We start from the raw sequence: 20,125 nt of genomic DNA, 5'->3' as shown, positions 1-20,125 counted from the left end.
AACATCCCCCAGGCTGTGGCTAAGCCATGTCTCCGCTATATACTTTCTTTCAGGAGTGCTAGTTCTGCAAGGTTCGCAGGAGAGCTTCTGTAAAGAAGGTAGGAGACGAGATACTGGCAGAAGTACAGCTGTGAGTACCGGGTGTGAGTCGTGCTTCGGTAGCTCAGATGGTAGAGCACTTGCCCGCGAAAGGCAAAGGCTCCGAATTCGAGTCTCGGTCGGGCACACAGTTTTAATCTGCCAGGAAGTTTCAACGATGGTATTTTTATGGCTGACAGTGCGCCATATCACCGGGCCAGTGCGCCATTTTGGCATTGGTTTGAAGATCATTTCGGACGATTCGAGCGAATGGTTTGGCCTCCAGATCGCCCGACATCAAACATTTTTGGGACATAACAGAGAAGTCATTTCGTGCATAAAATTCTACACCGACAATACTTTCACAGTTACGTATAGCTATAGAGGCAGCATGGGTCAGTATTTCTGCATGGAACTTCCAACGACTTGTAGAATCCATGCCACGACGATCGAGTTGCTGCACTGCGCCGGTCAGAAGGAGATCAGACACGACATTTGGAGGTATTCCATGTCTTTTGTCATCTCAGTGTATAAATCTACATTTGGATGTTATTTTTTCATGACTCTTAAGGTTTTTGACTTGTTTTGCTTTCAGCTTATACATCACTTGGTGTGACTGCTTCATTCAGTCCTCGTGTTAACTTCTTGTTTCGCCACATTTGTTGAAACCGATTTATGGTATGTGCTGATATAATAGTTGCAGGTCAAGTATTTCTTGTCAACTCTGTCTCAAGGCTTATATGATGTATGGAACATCTGCAATATTTTCCGTAGATGGTTGCTACTGTTTCGTCTGTGGATTTCAGTGTCACATTTGGTCTACTTTTGTGTGTTATGTAGCTCCAGCGAACTTGGTTTAAATAGAAACCGGTAGCAAATAAATATTATTACAGACAACAAAGTGTAATACATTTTTTGAAGCTTGTACATGCTGTTGATTTTCGCCTAAACAAAATATTGCTTCAACATATATTTTTCGAATGACGATGAGAATGAATAGGAGAAATAACTGGTAATATGAAAATCCACCGACAGTCGTTTCTTCTGCTTCGGCTAGCCGTCTAGCGTCGATTTTGCTAAACTAAGTGACTTCATGTTGCTAAATATGAAATAGGCTTACTTTCTGTCTGTCGATCGCTGCTTCCGTTTCGGGTAATGGCGCCCATGTTCATGCCATATGTCGTAGATACAACGTGACCAATCTTAACCGAAGTTTCAAATGATTCCTCTATTAAAACTGGTTACGCTGTAACTGAGAAACTTTATGTGAAGATGGGCGAAATTGCCCGAAACCGATCGTTTTGAAATAGAAACAGTGATCGACAGACATAAAATAAGCGTATCTTGCATATATAAGGATCAAGACAGCAATTATGTCCAGTCTTCATAAAATAAAATACGAGTACATGCAATATAATTCACTTTATGGTGCGTTATTCAAAAGCCGGGTAACAAATAACGTTATGAAAAGTGTAATATGTGTCGACTGCATAGCAAACTCTGAAAACTGCTAACGATATACACACTAGGATGTTCCATTGTGGAAGCTATGTCCTGCTTTTAGAATTCAGTCATTCGTTAGAGGCCAATATATAATTTCCTTGGAATGTGCTCAGGAAACCCCTCCTCCCCTTTTCGTTCCTTAGCATAATAAACCAGTATGTGTGCTGTAGATGAGTACTTGAGCAATAATGCGTTATGACTTATGATTACAGAAATGAATAGAAAGGAGACTTTGAAACTCGATAACTGCCCACGACCCACTGTTTTTAAATAGCACCAAGAGAATTGCCTGGCCTCATTTAACTAACGGTTTGTTGTCAACAATGTAATACCACTTCATTAGACACAGTGGAGAGTTATGGAAGGACATTAGTGCATATAACTCTGACCATTGTAATCGGTAGCATTTGGCCGGAAGTGAAAGATAAATCGGAGGAGTTGGCCTTAAAGTCCTGCTCATCCGATTTTCAGTAAACAAAGTTACAAGCCAAATCATCTCATAAAGCGTGGCGAATTCAGCACATATAACACTGTTGTTGATGATCGTGATCGCTTTTTTGCTTGGAGACATTTACTTCAAGCGGCCACCTCGATGACTATTAGAGCTGAATACGCTATGTGCTGGTACATAATTTAACAGTTTTCCATCTTTCTCATAATCATCGCCACTAAAAACGTACGCACGGTACTAAGCTCTACACGCACTAATCAGTCACAGGCTTTAACAACCTGACCTCAAACTCTACGGAAATGAAAGCCACTAGTGCCATGCAGGTGAAGCAAAAAAAGAAAGCGCACGAGTTTTAAATGTGGCCGTAAACTGAGATGGGGATAATTGAAGATCTTAGCTGTAAACAGTGGTAAGATTCAATCAGTGAGAAACAGACTTATTGCACGTAGAACATGTACGTGATGTGCTTTATTCATATTAGTTGATAATTCCACTATAAACAGAAATGACAGCTCTGTCTCTAATACCGGATTTTCCCTAATTGCAACTTTGCCAGTATGTGTGCATGTAAACAGTGGTTACTGCCAAAAACACGGTTTGCCAAAAGTTGTAACAATTGCGGTATTCGTGCCAGGAATATGATTTTCAGGGACGAATTGCGCGAATCAGAGGATGATGCGTATCACTACGACTCCGATAAAGATCTTGAATTCCTTCCTGAACGAAAATGCTGTTCAAAAGTTGTTCCTAATCATGTAATCGTAATTATTGCTTAAGCAAGTAAACAAATTTAAGTTGTGTCTCGTACCATAGTTTTCGTCAATTTACGTGATAGTGTGATGCCAGAAATTTTAATGACCGTCTTAACATTGTTTGTGCTATGTAGTAAGGCGAAAATAAAATTAATTTTATATTGTGCTGAATCATGCATTGATTCTTAAGATTGTCATACTTTAGTACCTAAGATCTTAGTATCATAAACTGAAACAGTTTAGACATTTTAAGTTTCTATTTTTGACAGATTTCACAGTAAAGTTTCGCAAACTTGCCCAGCAAGCAAACAGTGGTAAGTTTGCCCATGTTACGTGCACTCAGTTTACAAGTAAAGAATGTTAAACAACTAATGGCATACGTTAAAGAATAAAATTTTGGATACAATTTACAATTTTTAAAACATGTCATTACTCCAGAAATAATTGAAAGAAATTTATTTATTTATTTAACGTATGGCAATACAAACTGCACTGCAAGTAACATTAAAGAATTGCATAATTTTAAAAAATAAATAGAATTAGGTCTAAGGAACGAAATATATGAATTAATACCTAAATTTTCAGTCCATTCAAGGCTGCCTCTATCACTTCAGAGACACCTTGTGGATTTCCAGGGTAATCTCGTCTGCTACAGGTTGTTACAATGTGTTTGATAGTCTGATGCTCAGTGTTACAGTCACATTGGAAAGATGAAGCATTTTCCTATTGGTAAAGGTTTTCTCCGCAGGTGCCGTGGCTTTGAAGCAACGAGTTAAGTTAATAAAAAACCACAACAGATGTAATTGAGATATCTTATTTACGAGATTTTGTTCAAACTTTACAATGCTGCTTCTCAAAACGACCAACGTGCTCCCTACGTTGTCTTCAGTTCGTCTTAGGCACTTCTATAAACACATGTGTATGGAATTTTACGGAAAGCTATGTAATTAATGATCGTTGATTATTGGTTAGCGTCTTAAGATAACCTCAATCGTTGAGGGAACAATAGAATAAGGTATCTGCTATGGCAGTACTTTTATTTACATGTCTAGCGTTGGTCGTATGAGTTTATGGCCATTTTACTTCATTTCGACCCAAAGCAGAATGCGGTTCCTATCAACCATTAGAATGAACCAACGATAACGCATTAATGTTTGCAAAGGCTCCCCATAACAAAGAATGATTTCTCCTCAACAGCGACCCGTGGCTTTGCATGTTGTTAATTGATTATTCCCTTCAGCACCCTGAGACCCTGAGTTGGCGTTTCACACTTCGCGGTGTCCTTCAAAGACTTTGATGCACTCTTCGTTCATAAAGCTGTAGTGCCCTTAATTCAATGTTCCCGTTAATTTATTGTGGTCAGTTTAATGTATTAAGTCATTTGATAAGATGTGAGGCCAACACTTATAAAGAAGTGTTACGATGCCAGAGCATTTTGCGTCTAGAAATGGAATTTTCAAACATTGCTCGAGGAGAAATGACGGGCCCATCACCACTGCACAACTAACATGTGTCTCATCAGTCGCATCTAGGAAATGTGTGCAATAAGGACCACGTAACGCGAAATCTGTGATACTGGGTGGTTATAATTAAAGTGCAAAAAAATGTCTCGGAGCACTATGGGACTTAACATCTATGGTCATCAGTCCCCTAGAACTTAGAAATACTTAAACCTAACTAACCTAAGGACATCACACAACACCCAATTAAAGTGCAGCTGAAACTATAGTGTACGAGCGAAACTTGGTAGATATTCTAATGCCTTAATGCGGAACCTATTTGGGCACCAGCTGGAAATCTGTGAATGCAAGAACGACCTATAGAAACGTTTCTATATGTTATGGAGTAAGATCGGTACGTCGGCAGAAAAGGTCAAACAAGAGAGAAAAACATAGTGTTGATTTAATTATTAATAGCCGCATACACAATTTGTACAACATGAGCACTGGAGATGTTGACGAGATGCTGCATCCGCAAAACGACTTTATCAACAGCTGCTCGCAGCTCGGTGGAATCTGGACAACGTGTTAACGTGTCTCTGGTAAATGCGTTCTTTTAGATATACCAAGAGACAAAAGTTACATGAACTCATATCAGCTGACCTTACAGACTGTGCATCTGGAAAACTCTGAAGATAACACGTTCGTGAAAGACTGCATTAAGCAGGTCTTTCACTGGGCGAGCGACATGAGGTGTTGCCCCATCGTGCATGAAAACTGTGGTTTCCACCCAGCTGCGCTTTTCCAAATATGGAATCACTTGCTGTACAAGGAGGTCTCGACAACGTGCTGACGTCACGGTCCACTTGAGAGGCTCTCTGGGAGCATTTTATCAAAGAAGAACGGACCGGGAATAAATGTGCTTGTGAATCCATTCCACACAATCACATGCTCCGAATGCAGTGGCTTTTCGTGCGTAACACACGGATTAACAGAACCGCGAATTCGGCGGTTCCGTGAGCTCACTGCACCCTGCAGTGAAAAATGTGTCTCGTCACTCCATAGAGAATTGTCTGACCATATGTCAACAACTGTGATCCACGCCAAAAACCGAAGAGCAGGTTCAGAACCCTTCTGCGGATCATGTAGTTTCAGTTGCTGCACCGTCTGGATCTGTTACGGGTACCTTTCCGTACTGTCGGCCAGGGGATGAAACTTCTCGTGACCCTGCAAGAGCATTAACACTATCCAGGGCGTGTTTCGCGTGGTCAGTAAACAGCAGCAGCAACCTCGTCACTAACTTCCACTGGAATAGGACGCTTTCCTCTTCCAGGTGCCGCACCAAGCTCATCCCTGTATTCGAATTACATTATCGTCTTCTTTAAACAAATTGACGGCAGCGCGCCTCTTCTCAGATCTTTCATACGGCGATACTCTCTTAGTGCAGTACTGTAATTGCTACCCTTCACCACTAAAAGTGCACGGTCTCTCTTCTCGATAACCACACAGTTAACTCAAGTTGTAGCTTGTCAAATGGCAGCGTGGGTGTCATACCGTCATACAGTGTACAGCGCCAGATTTGCACCTGGTGGCCATAATTGGAACTATTTTTTTCAGCGTTGATCGGTTCCGCATTAACACATTAGCATATCACTTTCGCTATCACATCTGTGAGCAGCCGTAAATTAACTACACTACTGGCCATTAAAATTGCTACACCAAGAAGAAACGCAGATGATAAACGGGTATTCATTGGACAAATATGTTATACTAGAACTGACATGTGATTACATTTTCACGCAATTTGGATGCATAGATCCTGAGAAATCAATACCCAGAATAACCAACACTGGCCGTAATAACGGCCTTGATACGCCTGGGCATGGAGTCAAACAGAGCTTGGATGGCGTGTACAGGTACAGCTGCCCATGCTGCTTCAACACGATACCACAGTTTATCAAGAGTAGTGACTGGCGTATTGTGACGAGCCATTTGCTCGGCCACCATTGACCAGACGTTTTCAATTGGTGAGAGATCTGGAGAATGTGCTGGCCAGGGTAGTAGTCGAACATTTTCTGTATCCAGAATGGCCCGTACAGGACCTGCAACATGCGATCGTGCATTATCCTGATGAAGCGTAGGATTTCGCAGGGATCGGATGAAGTGTAGAGCCACGGGTCGTAACACATCTGAAATGTAACGTCCACTGTTCAAAGTGGCGTCAATGCGAACAAGAGGTGACCGAGACGTGTAACCAATGGCACCCCATACCATCACGCCGGGTGATACGCCAGTATGCCGATGACGAATACACGCTTCCAACGTGCGTTCACCGCGACGTCGCCAAACACGGATGCGACCATCATGATGCTGTAAACAGAACCCGCATTCATCTGAAAAAATGATATTTTGCCATTTGTGCACCCAGGTTCGTCGTTGAGTACAGCATCGGAGGCGCTCCTGTCTGTGATGCAGCGTCAAGGGTAACCGCAGCCATGATCTCCGAGTCCATAGTCCAAGCTGCTGCAAACTTCGTCAAACTGTTAGTGCAGATGGTTGTTGTCTTGCAAACGTCCCCATCTGGTGACTCAGGGATCGAGACGTGGCTGCACGATCCGTTACAGCCATGCGGATAAGTTGCCTGCCACCTCGACTGCTAGTGTTACGAGGGTGTTGGGATCCAGCACGGCCTTCCGTATTACCCTCCTGAACCCACCGATTCCATATTCTGCCAACAGTCATTGGATCTCGACCAACGTGAGCAGCAATATCGCGATACGATAAACCGCAATCGCGATAGGTTACAATCCGACCTTTATCAAAGTCGGAAACGTGATGGCACGCATTTCTCCTCCTTACACGAAGCATCACAACAAGTTTCACCAGGCAACGCCGGTCAACTTCTGTTTGTGTATGAGAATTCGGTTGGAAACTTTCCTCATGTCAGCACGTTGTAGGTGTCGCCACCGGCGCCAACCTTGTGTGAATGCTCTGAAAAGCTAATCATTTGCATATCACAGCATCGTCTTCCTGTCGGTTAAATTTCGTGTCTGTAGCACTTCATCTTCGTGGTATATCAATTTTAATGGCCAGTAGTGCATAACCACCCGGTATCAATGTCAAAGCTGAGCAAGTGGGTGACTCGGGCAGATCGCTCATTGGCGGCCGTCGATGTTGCAGTTCAACGTGCAGAGGTCGCTGGAGCACCACCACGCGGCGCACCACGCAGCCCACCACGGCTCCCTGGAGCTGCACCACTTCTCGGCAGCGGCGGCCGCGCACCACGCCGGAGGCGGCAGCGGCGGCTCCGTCAGCAGCGGCGGCGGGCCCGGGGGCAGCCCCGCCTCCCCGCCACCACCGCCTCCAGGGCCCGCGCTGCGCCACAAGGACGAGGACAGTAGCAACGCTGGAGAAGGTGACTTACCATTACACAGCTCGCTCCAATGAAAGAACCAAACGTAAATCACAAAATAGGAGCACCCTAAGAAACAAAGTACAGCGAATATTGTAAATTTTCCAGTGAGCCCACATTACTTTCTACTCCTTTTCTTTTTAGGATTCCGTACCTCAGTCGACGAAAATGGAACCCATATAGGATCACTTTGTTGTCTGTCTGTCCGTCTGTTAAGACGTCTTTTTCTCAGGAGCGGATATAGGTATCAAGTTTAAATTAACGTCGCATATTAAGGTAGAGGGGTCCCTTTCTTTTCTTTTTTTTATATATATATACTGGCACTACATCCCAGGATGAGACTTGGCGTCCTCGATAATTTTCCGCCATTCTTCTCTGGATCTCCAGTTACGGCAGCCAACTCGGGCAGCGTTATCTCTAACATCATCACTCCATCTCAGCCTCGGTCGTCCTCTTGCTCTTCTTCCTCCAGTTGTACTGCAGCAGGCTTTCCTTGCAGAACCTGTCTCATCGAGTCGTATTAAATGTTCATCACGTCTCAACCTACATAACTTTATGAACTTGACCACATCATCCTCCTTGAAGTAGTCATACAGCTCGTCGTTCGTTCGCTTTCTCCGACTCCAGTTTCCACACATAGGTCCAAATCCTCAATATACTTCTTTGATGTGATCTTAGTCCACCACCCTACATTGTAATCGTCCATGTTTCTGAACCATACGTAAGTACTGAGCGTATCAGCGTTTTATAGAGTTGGCACTTAGTGTCTCTCTCTCTCTCTCTCTCTCTCTCTCTCTCTCTCTCTATATATATATATATATATATATATATACATTGGCCACGACATCTTGGTAGATGATTGTTGCAGTGTCTGTGTGTTTATGGGTTGCATTTTTTCATATGACTTGTCAAGCCCATGGCAGCACGGCATCTGTTGACGCAATTGTCACAAGTGTATCTGGCTGCTGAGGCAGGAGCAGTGGTAGCATTGCAAAGATTTTTCTGCCTTAATCTGTCTAACAAGCCTTCATCACGCTTTGACATTCCAGATGATATATCATCTCATCGTCTACATATATACTCCGCTAGCCACCAAGGGTTGTGCGGCGGATGGCACAATTCGCGCCAAGGTCATATTTTCCCCCCTCTGTTCCACTCGCGGATCGCGCGAAGGAAAGACGACTGTCTGAACGCCTCAGAACGAGCTCTAATTTCCCTTATTTTCGATTGGTGATCATTGCGCGATTCGAAAGTTGGTGGTAATAATATATGCTCTACATACTGGGCGAAAATCAGATTTTGGAATTTAGTGAGCAGCCCCTTACGTTTAGCGCGTCGTCTCTCTGCAAATGTGTCCCACTTCAAACTTTCTATGAGATTTGTAACGCTCTCGCGATGGCTAAATGTGCCAGTCACGAATCTTGCCGCTCTTCTTTGGACCTTCTCAGTCTCTTAAATCAGACCCAACTGGTAAGAGTCCCATACAGACGAACAATACTCTAAGACTTGACGAACTAACGTATTGTAAGCAATTTCCTTTGTTGAAGGACTGCATCGCTTCAGGATTCTACCAATAGACCGCAATCTAGAGTTCAACTTGCCCGTTACTTGTGTAATCTGATCATTCTATTTGAGTTCATTTCGAATAGTCACACCCAGACACTTGACGGATGTTACCGCGTCCAAAGACTGGGCATTTATTTTGTACTTGTAGATTAACGGGGATTTTCGCCTTGTTATACGCAGTAGGTTACACTTACTAATATTGAGAGGTAACTGCCAGTCATTACACCACGCATTTATTTTCTGCAAATCCTCATTGATTTTTTTCACAACTTCTATGTGATACTACTTTCCTGTAGACTACAGCATCATCGGCAAACGGTCTAATGCCGCTGTCAGTACCATCAACCAGATCGTTTATGTAAATTTCTCGTGACAGAAACTTGGATTTAAAATGTCGCAACATTCCAAAATGACATCGGTTAGAAGCACTTATGCGGACCATACTTTCAGTCGAAGTGCTGCCATTTCCTTCTACCTTTGCGCCTCAATAAGTGAAACATTCCACTCGCTCAAAAGTCATTCCATCAAGGGTTGCTGTGGGCTGAATGGTTGATTTGTGCCATTATATATATTTGGTTTTTTCTAAAGTAATTTTCAAGCCCGTCTTCTCGGTCCTCAGTTCAGAGCTGAGAAGGCACTTTGTAGATCTCTAAATGTTCTACTCATTAGGTCCAAATCATCTGCATATCCCAACAGTTGTACGGACATGTAGCAAATAGTACCTCTTGTCTGAATACCCCTTGCACATAGTACGTTTTCAGTGCCAAATTAAAGAGTAGGCCGGAAAGCCCAACATCTTGTCTTAGCCCAGTTCGTATGGGGAACTGGGGTGGTAGCCTAGACTGGTCTCGCACAGTAAACTGGGGATACCTTTGGATAGCCTCCATGAAACGCACCGACTTCTTAGGCACCCGAAATTCCAACACTGCCTCATAAAATTTTGCGCGATTTATTGTGTCATACGCAGATTTGAAATCAATGAAGGGCTTCTGTGCACCAACATTAAATTCGACGGTCTTTTCTGCTATTTGGCAGAGAGTAAATATCTGATTCACAGCTAACCTTTCTGGTCTGAATCCAAATTAATAACTTCCAATAATGTTTTCTGCTACGGATGACTGTCTACTACACAAGATAAGTGACTATACTTTATATGCACTATTAAGGAGTGTTGTGTCTCTGTAGTTGCAGCATTTGAATATATGTGCTTTCGTGTGTATCAAACACACTATCCCTACATTCCATTCTTGTAGCAGCTCTTCCTTTTTCCAAATAAGGCACAAAATCTTGTGCACCCGCGACTTAGTTCCTCCGGCTTTAAATAATTCTGATGTTATATTATCCGTCACTGGTGCTGTATTGTTCTTCAGTCGGCTAATTGCTTTGTCTACTTGTCCTTGAGAGAGGGGAGGAACTATGGCCTTAACATCTTCTTCTGGATGAATTAGGATCTCTTCAGTAGGGGCCTCTGGATCATCCAGCATGTCACTAAAATATTCTACCCAACGTTCCAATATCTCTCAGTCATCAGTTAGTAATTCCGCATTTTTACTTTTCCATATGTTAATATGCGGCTTAAATGTTCCTCTTTCACTACTAATTTTCAGATAGAATTTTGTGACCTCATTTGTTTTTCCGATTTTCTCCAATTCTACAGTCTGCTTTCTTTCCCATTCCCTTTTTATCTTCCGATGAAGTTTCTCTCCGACTGCGGGAGACGTCTTGCGAAGTAAAGTGTGAACTACGAAATCACAGAATGGTTCATATCATTTACAGTTTAATAAAATTGTTAGAGACTAAAGGTGAATTATTGATGTATCGTTTATCTATTTGAAGTGCCCCACGATTTTGCTTTTAAATTTTAGAAATGTTGTAATAGCTAATAAAAATTGATAAGTCCAAGTTTTCAGGATGATCTGTCTGGGACTATACCAAATTATTTTATACTTTTAGTACGTTTTAAAACCGTGTTGCATTAATGATTTTATTTAAATAGCTATTTTATGTTTTTTAGTCTCGTGTCTGTGAAATTTTTCAAACATTTTGATGAGACTGCAACAGACATACGGCAAATTTCAGGTTTTTTATCTTCCGATGCAGTTTCTCTGTCACTGCGGGAGACGTCTTCCGAAGTAAAGTGTCGAACTATGAAATCAATGAGACCTGACCACAGAGATAAGATACGAGAAATTAGGGCTCATACGGAGACATATGCCAGTGGAGTAGGAAGGAAGTCACTAGTAGTGGTACAGGGTACCCTCCGCCGTGCACCATACAGTGGCTCACGGAGTGTGTATGTAGATGTAGATGTAGAACATGGGAGGGTAAACTATTATTCACCTGACTCAACCATTCTATCGCATTCTCCTACGAATATCTCGCGAAAAGACTGTGAAGGAGGAAGTAAGAGAGATTAGAACTCACGCGGAAGCTTAGAGGCAATCGCTCTTACCGTGAAAAACTCACGACTGGAACAGGAAAAGATGGAATTAGCAGTGGTTCACAAAGCGCCCTCCTCCAAACATCTCCTCCAAACATCAGACACGAAAGCGAGTTAATATTGTATTGTCATAGTCTTTCGAGCTGTGTTGAAAGTTTCAAGTTAATGTGAAATCAGTTGCAAAATTTGTACCGAAGTAACAGGCAAGAAAGCGACCTAATAAAAATGTGCTAAAAATCAATTTTCTGTTTTTATTTTCTTGATCTCCCGCATGTGGACAATTATTTCATCTGCTAATGTTTGTTTAATCGTTTCGTTTTAACAATTTTTCGCTTCCTCTTATTTCTGGTGTCTACACAGATGCTTATGGCACGGTCTGAATGTCCTATTAAATGCATTACAAATTACCACCGATCACCACGTCGGCTGGCTTAGTTCATCCGAGGCTGAGTAGTCTCGTGCCGTGACTGGAGAGGACTGTTGTGTTCGCAGCCCCCAGCGTGCCGCCACCCGCGGCTTCGGCTGGCCCGTCCAGCGTGGGCGGCGGCGGGGGCGGCAGCAGCGTGGCGGACGGCGACGATGACGACGACGTGGACGGCGGCGGCGGCTTCGCGGGCTCCTCGGCCGGCAGCAGCGGCCGCTGCGCACAGTACCTGCGCGCCAACTGCGTCGTCTTCAACAGCTACCCCGAGCCCACGCCGAAACTGGCCGTCGAGTCTCACTTCAACCGCTCCCTGCGCGAAGCTAGCGGTTCGCCCAACCACATGGGTGAGTAAACACTAGGCCCCTTGGTATTTTTAAACATATCGGAAATCCGGTATATCGATATTTAAGAATACATCCTTAGCAACTGCTGATTAATCGAGGTGAAGTATCGATATATCGATGGACCAGATTGACGTTTAGGCTTATAAAAATGTCGGCTGCATATTGTAAATATGCTGCCGGTTTTAGACTGTATTTTTAAATATAGATCTATTATTAGATATTCTGTACGTCAACAAGCCAGCAGCCTGCTTATCCCCCACAGAGTAAGAATTCCCCCACAGAGCAAGAATTGAAAGGAAGACAATGTACGTTCACATTTGGCGGTAACCGCTTTGCTAACAATGGTAAGTGCATGTAAGTGATACAATAAAAGCTGTCCGATGATTCCGTCGTTCGGTTTCGTCACGTATTAAAATACATGACGAAAAGTGCGAAAAAACAACATGCAATAAAAATATCACACACTCGATATCAGCATTTCGATACCATTACTCTGAGGATGCGGGAAGCCGATATATATCGATATGTACCGGTATAAATATCGATATATCGACGTATAATCAACGGCCTAGTACATATGCGGATTTGCCATTCTGGGCGATCGCACCGTAAGCACGGTACTCCATAACTCAGCCGTCTCAACTCTGGTTTATCGCGTTTTGTACACACGGTGGCTCGGGAGAGGTGACGCAATGGCTAGCACACTGGACTCGTATTCAGGAGAACGACGGTCCAAACCCGCGTCCGGTCATACTGATTTAGGTTTTCCGTGATTTCCCTAAATCGCTTCAGACAAATGCCGGGATGGTTGCTTTGGAAGGGCACGGCCGACTACCTTCCCCATCCTTCCCTAATCCAATGGAACCAATGGCCTCGCCGTTTGGTCCCCTTCCCCGAATCAGGCAATCAGTAGACGGAGATGGTTTTGAAAAATGCTTATGACAACTGGCCGCCATTTCCGGGTATCCAAGTACGAGCAGCAAAATGCTCCTATTGCAGTGCAAAAAAAGGCGAATATGCTCCTGTTTAAAAGATTCAGACTGAATAGTGGGGTACCAGCTGCCTCACTCTACCTTCCTCAGTACCTTCAGGTGTTTTTCCGGTCGTTTCCTTCTTTTGCCTGTTACAGCAAAGCATGTCATATGAAAAGACCTTTATGCATCTCTAAAATTTTGATAGTTTACGTATGGGAAATGGAAATGACGAAAAACTAATTTTACACCTCAGATAGGATTTTTACTTGCAAAAAAAATTTGCATGCGCTTCAGTGCTAAAACAAGGTGTTCCCAGAACCTTTCTGATGATAATGGAGACACTTTACAGCGTGTTTGGTTCAAATGGCTCTGAGCACTATGGGACTCAACTGCTGTGGTCATCAGTCCCCTAGAACTTAGAACTACTTAAACCTAACTAACCTAAGGACATCACACACAGCCATGCCCGAGGCAGGATTCGAACCTGCGACCGTAGCAGTCGCACGGTTCCGGACTGCGCGCCTAGAACCGCGAGACCACCGCGGCCGGCTACAGCGTGTTTCTCGTGCGTCACTTTATAAACTACGTTTTCGTCTCACACCGGATTTTACGTGTAGAAATAAGGTAATTTTGACCCTCATCTCGCGTACGGAAAAGAAAACTTTCAAAGGTTTTCGATGTCGGGATCTTAGAAATATATGGCAAAAATTTCAGCAATTTGCTGTGCATAGCCGTCTTGAAATTCGCGGCTCGTCTTTGCTACCCAAAAACGATGTTGGTGCGGTGTTACTCGGTAACGGATAAGTATTTTTGAAATTAGCGAGATGGTATTTCTAGATAACTTAACTTTGTGCTCTGCCTTACGGCAGGTCTTGTCATGGGGGAAGCCTCGTCAGACAGGCCTACCGCATGAGCGTCTAGGGAAGTGATTCCAGTGGTCGTTTCCCGTTGCCTTTCACTGATGATGATGAAATAGTAATGAGGACAATACAACACCCAGTCGCTGAGCGGAGAAAATCTCCGACCCAGCCAAGAATCAAACCCGGGCCCCTTGGCGTGACAGACCACCACGCTGACAACGGACATCTCTAGATAAAAGCCTAGAGAATATATCGTTAAAAATGTGAGAAATTTGCTGCAGTTAGCTATTTAGACATCCGCTGCTGATGGTGAAAAAAATGATGAAAAACGCTTTTTTTCGGGTGTTCTCAGGACCCGCCCAAGAAGTAAATTGTGCCTCCATAAACCCCTTAAAACACACTGCAAACAACATCTAATGCAAAAAGAACCAACCAATTTCCTCCATCTGTCTAAGCTGCTGGGGATGTGAAATATTCAAATTCCAGCCGAAGGACTACCCAAAACACTTTTCCCTACGTTTCTATCATGAACAGAATGCGAGGTATGAGCCCCGAAAAAAAATGCTCGGCTTTTTTTGCCGTCGCATGCGTACCAATTTCTTCTCCATCTGTCAATGTAAATTTGCTGCATTAATTACCCCTGCAGACATAACTCTTAAATCATGCAAATAGTCTCTGCCATAACAATGGTCTCAAATCAGTGAGAAAGAGTGTAAACAAACTCCTTCAGGCTTGCCATACGCAACTGACGCCATTCACTGTCGATTAGATCCTGTAGGAGCATCAATTTAGGGGTGTCGTTATTGATTCACGTCACCTACTTTTCTTACTCCTAGTTATTTTTCTACGCGATTAAGTTCAACTAAATTAGCGGGTAGTGTCCACAGCATAGTCGTCACGAAGGAGTAGAAGAAAGAGCAGCGTTGGGTCACCGAGGTTATTGAATTAAACATCTTGATTCATGTTAACGGTAGCCAGAACCGGGTGGCTCAACTCGAGGCGCTAAAAGCGCCCCCATAACAACAAACAACCGCCTGCGGCCTGAAACTACGCTTTCCACAAATTGCAACTTAAACGGCTGATTGGGACATCGGTGAAGTCGACACCGCCCCATTTCAAGGGGCAACATCGCTATTATTATGCCACACGACACGCCTCCAGTCGGTTTCGACGTTGTTTGCTCCACAGACTGTCACTGACGTCTCTATCCCGACCCATCTTACTCCACTGATCGTTTACAGCTGACTACCACACACACTCCGCTTCACTGCCATGACTTATGGGTTTAAGGCTTCCGTTCAGTCCTTTGTTGACCAGTCTGCTGCGGCAGTTCTACATCTACATCTACATTGATACTCCGCAAGCCACCCAACGGTGTGTGGCGGAGGGCACTTTACGTGCCACTGTCATTACCTCCCTTTCCTGTTCCAGTCGCGTATGGTTCGCGGGAAGAACGACTGTCTGAAAGCCTCCGTGCGCGCTCTAATCTCTCTAATTTTACATTCGTGATCTCCTCGGGAGGTATAAGTAGGGGGAAGCAATATATTCGATACCTCATCCAGAAACGCACCCTCTCGAAACTTGGCGAGCAAGCTACACCGCGATGCAGAGCGCCTCTCTTGCAGAGTCTGCCACTTGAGTTTGTTAAACATCTCCGTAACGCTATCACGGTTACCAAATAACCCTGTGACGAAACGCGCCGCTCTTCTTTGGATCTTTTCTATCTCCTCCGTCAACCCGATCTGGTACGGATCCCACACTGATGAGCAATACTCAAGTATAGGCCGAACGAGTGCTTTGTAAGCCACCTCCTTTGTTGATGGACTACATTTTCTAAGGACTCTCCCAATGAATCTCAACCTGGTACCCGCCTTACCAACAATTAATTTTATATGATCATTCCACTTCAAATCGTTCCGCACGCATACTCCCAGATATTTTACAGAAGTAACTGCTACCAGTGTTTGTTCCGCTATGATATAATCATACAATAAAGGATCCTTCTTTCTATGTATTCGCAATACATTACATTTGTCTATGTTAAGGGTCAGTTGCCACTCCCTGCACCAAGTGCCTATCCGCTGCAGATCTTCCTGCATTTCGCTACAATTTTCTAATGCTGCAACTTCTCTGTATACTACAGCATCATCCGCGAAAAGCCGCATGGAACTTCCGACACTATCTACTAAGTCATTTATATATATATATTGTGAAAAGCAATGGTCCCATAACACTTCCCTGTGGCACGCCAGAGGTTACTTTAACGTCTGTAGACGTCTCTCCATTGATAACAACATGCTGTGTTCTGTTTGCAAAAAACTCTTCAATCCAGCCACACAGCTGGTCTGATATTCCGTAGGCTCTTACTTTGTTTATCAGGCGACAGTGCGGAACTGTATCGAACGCCTTCCGGAAGTCAAGAAAGATAGCATCTACCTGGGAGCCTGAAGACAGGAAAACGAAAGCCGAGGTTTTAAATTTCACATTCAAGAAATCGTTCACACAGGAGAATCGTACAAACATACCGTCATTTGAACATAGGACAGACTCCCGTATAGCCGACAAAGCCTAAGCATCCATGGCGTAGAGAGACATCACCACGTCCGGATGGAATCTCAGTTCGGTTTTACAGAGAGTACTCTACGGCACTGACCCCTTACCGAGCTTGCGTTTATCGTGAATCCCTCCCCCAGCACAAAGTCTGAAGCGACTGGAAAAAAAGCCCAGATGACTCCAATATATAAGAAAATCTTCACGATAAAGGATGACAGCCAAAAACAGTTGCAGGATATAAGAAAATGTTCAAATGTGTGCGAAATCCTAAGGGGCCAAACTGCTGAGGTCATCGGTCCCTAGACTTACACACTACTTAAATTAAGTTGTCCTAAGAACAACACAAACCCACCATGCCCGAAGAAGGACTCGAACCTCCGGCGGGAGGGGCCGCGCAATCCGTTACAGGGCGCCTCTAACCGCGCGGCCGTTTCGCGCTGCCGGTATACAGGGTGGTCCATTGATAGCGACCGGGCCAAATATCTCACGAAATAAGCATCAAACGAAAAAACATCAATGAACGAAACTCGCCTAGCTTGAAGGAGGTAACCAGATAGCGCTATGGTTGGCCCGCTAGATGTCGCTGCCATAGGTCAGACGGATATCAATTGCGTTTGTTTGTTTGTTTTTTTTTTTTTTTTAATAGGAGACCCCATTTTTTATTACATATTCGTGTAGTACGTAAAGAAATACGAATGTTGTAGTTGGGCCACTTTTTTCGCTTTGTGGTAGATGGCGCTGTAATAGTCAGAAACGTATAGATAGGTGGTATCACGTAACATTCCGCCAGTGCGGACGGTATTTGTTTCGTGATACATTACCCGTGTTAAAATGGACCGTTTACCAATTGCGGAAAAGGTCGATATCGTGTTGATGTATGGATATTGTGATCAAAACGCACAACGGGCGTGTGCTATGTCTGCTGCTCGGTATCCTGGACGACATCATCCAAGTGTCCGGACCGTTCGCCGGATAGTTACGTTATTTAAGGAAACAGGAAGTGTTCAGCCACATGTGAAACGTCAACCACGACCTGCAACAAATGATGATGCCCAAGTAAGTTTTTTAGTTGCTGTCGCGGTTAATCCGCACATCAGTAGCAGACAAATTGCGCGAGAATCGGGAATCTCAAAAACTTCGGTGTTGAGACTGCTACATCAACATCGATTGCACCCGTACCATATTTCTATGCACCAGGAATTGCATGGCGACGACTTTGAACGTCGTGTACAGTTCTGCCACTGGGCATAAGAGAAATTACGGGACGATGACAGATTTTTTGCACGCTTTCTATTTAGCGACGAAGCGTCATTCACCAACAGCGGTAACGTAAACCGGCATAATATGCACTATTGGGCAACGGAAAATCCACGATGGCTGCGACAAGCGGATCATCAGCGACCTTGGCGGGTTAATGTATTGTGCGGCATTATGGGAGGAAGGATAATTGGCCCCCATTTTATCGATGCCATTATAAATGTTACTACAAGATGTTTCACTGCATGACAGAATGGCGATGTACTTCCAACATGATGGATGTCCGGCACATAGCTCGCGTGCGATTGAAGTGGTATTGAACAGCATATTTCATGACAGGTGAATTGGTCATCGAAGCACGTTCACCGGATCTGACGTTCCCGGATTTCTTTCTGTGGGGAAAGTTGAAGGATATTTGCTATCGTGATCCACCGACAACGCCTGACAACATGCGTCAGCGCACTGTCAATGTATATGCGAACTTTACGGAAGGCGAACTACTCGCTGTTGAGAGGAAAGTCGTTACACGTATTGCCAAATGCACTGAGGTTGACGGACATCATTTTGAGCATTTATTGCATTAATGTGGTATTTACAGGTAATCACGCTGTAACAGCATGCGTTCCCAGAAATGATAAGTTCACAAAGGTACATGTATCCCATTGGAACAACCGAAATAAAATGTTCAAACGTACCTACGTTCTGTATTTTAATTGGAAAAACCTACCTGTTACCAACTGTTCGTCTAAAATTGTGAGCCGACCAGCATCTGTGCCTCGTATGCGCGGCACCGCCGCGTTGGAGCCTATAAGGCCGCGCTTGGCATCTTGTCGTCAGTCATGTGACTCACTCTGAGGATGGCCGGACGATACGCGGCCGAAATATCAGTGGAGGAAATTTTATTTGCCCGGCTGCATGCCCGAAATTTTGTGGACTATTCATTACGCCGCGAGAAGTTTAAAATGCACAGTATTACTAGTGTCCTTGACATACTCAAATATCTGGGAGTAAAGCTGCAAAGCGATATGAAATGGAACGAGCATGTGAGAACTGCGATAGGAAAGGCAAATGTTCGGCATTGGTTTATTGAAGAGAATTTAGGAAAAAGTTGATCTGTAAAGGAGACCGCATGTAGGACGCTGAGGCGACCTATTTTTGAATGTTGCTAGAATGTTTGGAATATGTACCAGGTCGGTTTGAAGGAAGACATCGATTCAATTCAAAAACGAGCTGCTAATTTGTTACCTGTAGCTTCGAACAATACGTAAGTGTTACGGAAATGCTTCGGGAACTCAAACAGGAATTCCTAAAGGGAAGGCGTTGTTCTTTTCAAGAAACTCTATTGAGAAAATTTAGAGAACCGGCAGTTGAATCTGACTGCCGAACGATTATACTGCCGTCAACAATCACTGCGCATAAGGACCACAGAGATAAGATCCGAGAAATTAGAGCTCATACGGAGACACACGCCAGTGGAGCAGGAAGGAAGTGACTAGTAGTGGTACAGGGTACCCTCCGCCGTGCACCATACAGTGGCTTGCGGAGTATCTATGTAGATGTAGATGCAGATGTGAATGTAGAACATGGGAGGGTAACACGGCGGCCTGTTACTAGCTGTACACCACCTGCAGCGCTCCACAACGGCCATTGTGATCTTTTAAGAGGGTAACTAATATTTCATCTGATGAATCTGCTTCGTCATGTGACCTAGATGTTAATTACTTGAGTGAGCTTGTGCCCATTATGTGTGGCATCACATCAAAAATGTTAGAGAATGGGAGTAACTTTATTCTCAGTAACCCAATCAACAAGACTTCCATAGACTTTCGAACAAGATTCATCTGGCCGGGCTGCAAATGTTTCTGAAGGCGAACGGTTGAGAGCAGTAAACAACCCTTTCTTTAAAGAATGGAACTCCCCCGTATAAAACAGCTTCAGCGTCTGATTACTTTGCAAAATAGTTAATGTGTTAGATAGTTGATGTTAAGTATGTAACCGAGGAAAAGTTTAGAAAACGATTGAAATTACGTTTAAAGTTTTTTGGAAGACGCTAAGTGCTCTCATTGTCAACA

The 20,125-nt window shown here is 43.9% G+C and overlaps 1 protein-coding gene across 2 annotated transcripts in view; it reads left to right on the top strand.

The window, feature by feature from the left end:
• LOC126419105 (protein vestigial-like) overlaps positions 1-20,125 on the top strand; it is a 535,228-nt gene that overhangs the window by 290,217 nt on the left and 224,886 nt on the right. For both annotated transcript variants that reach the window (XM_050086203.1, XM_050086204.1), the window contains exons 2-3: positions 7,404-7,638; positions 12,134-12,409. In XM_050086203.1, the coding sequence (XP_049942160.1) occupies positions 7,404-7,638; positions 12,134-12,409 (511 nt within the window). The remainder of the gene's footprint in view (positions 1-7,403; positions 7,639-12,133; positions 12,410-20,125) is intronic.

Source organism: Schistocerca serialis, chromosome 9 (assembly GCF_023864345.2).
Source record: "Schistocerca serialis cubense isolate TAMUIC-IGC-003099 chromosome 9, iqSchSeri2.2, whole genome shotgun sequence".
NCBI classification, from domain to species: Eukaryota; Metazoa; Arthropoda; class Insecta; order Orthoptera; family Acrididae; genus Schistocerca; species Schistocerca serialis.
Note: the sequence above shows the minus strand (reverse complement) of the source record. Positions and strands in the feature narration are given on the sequence as shown.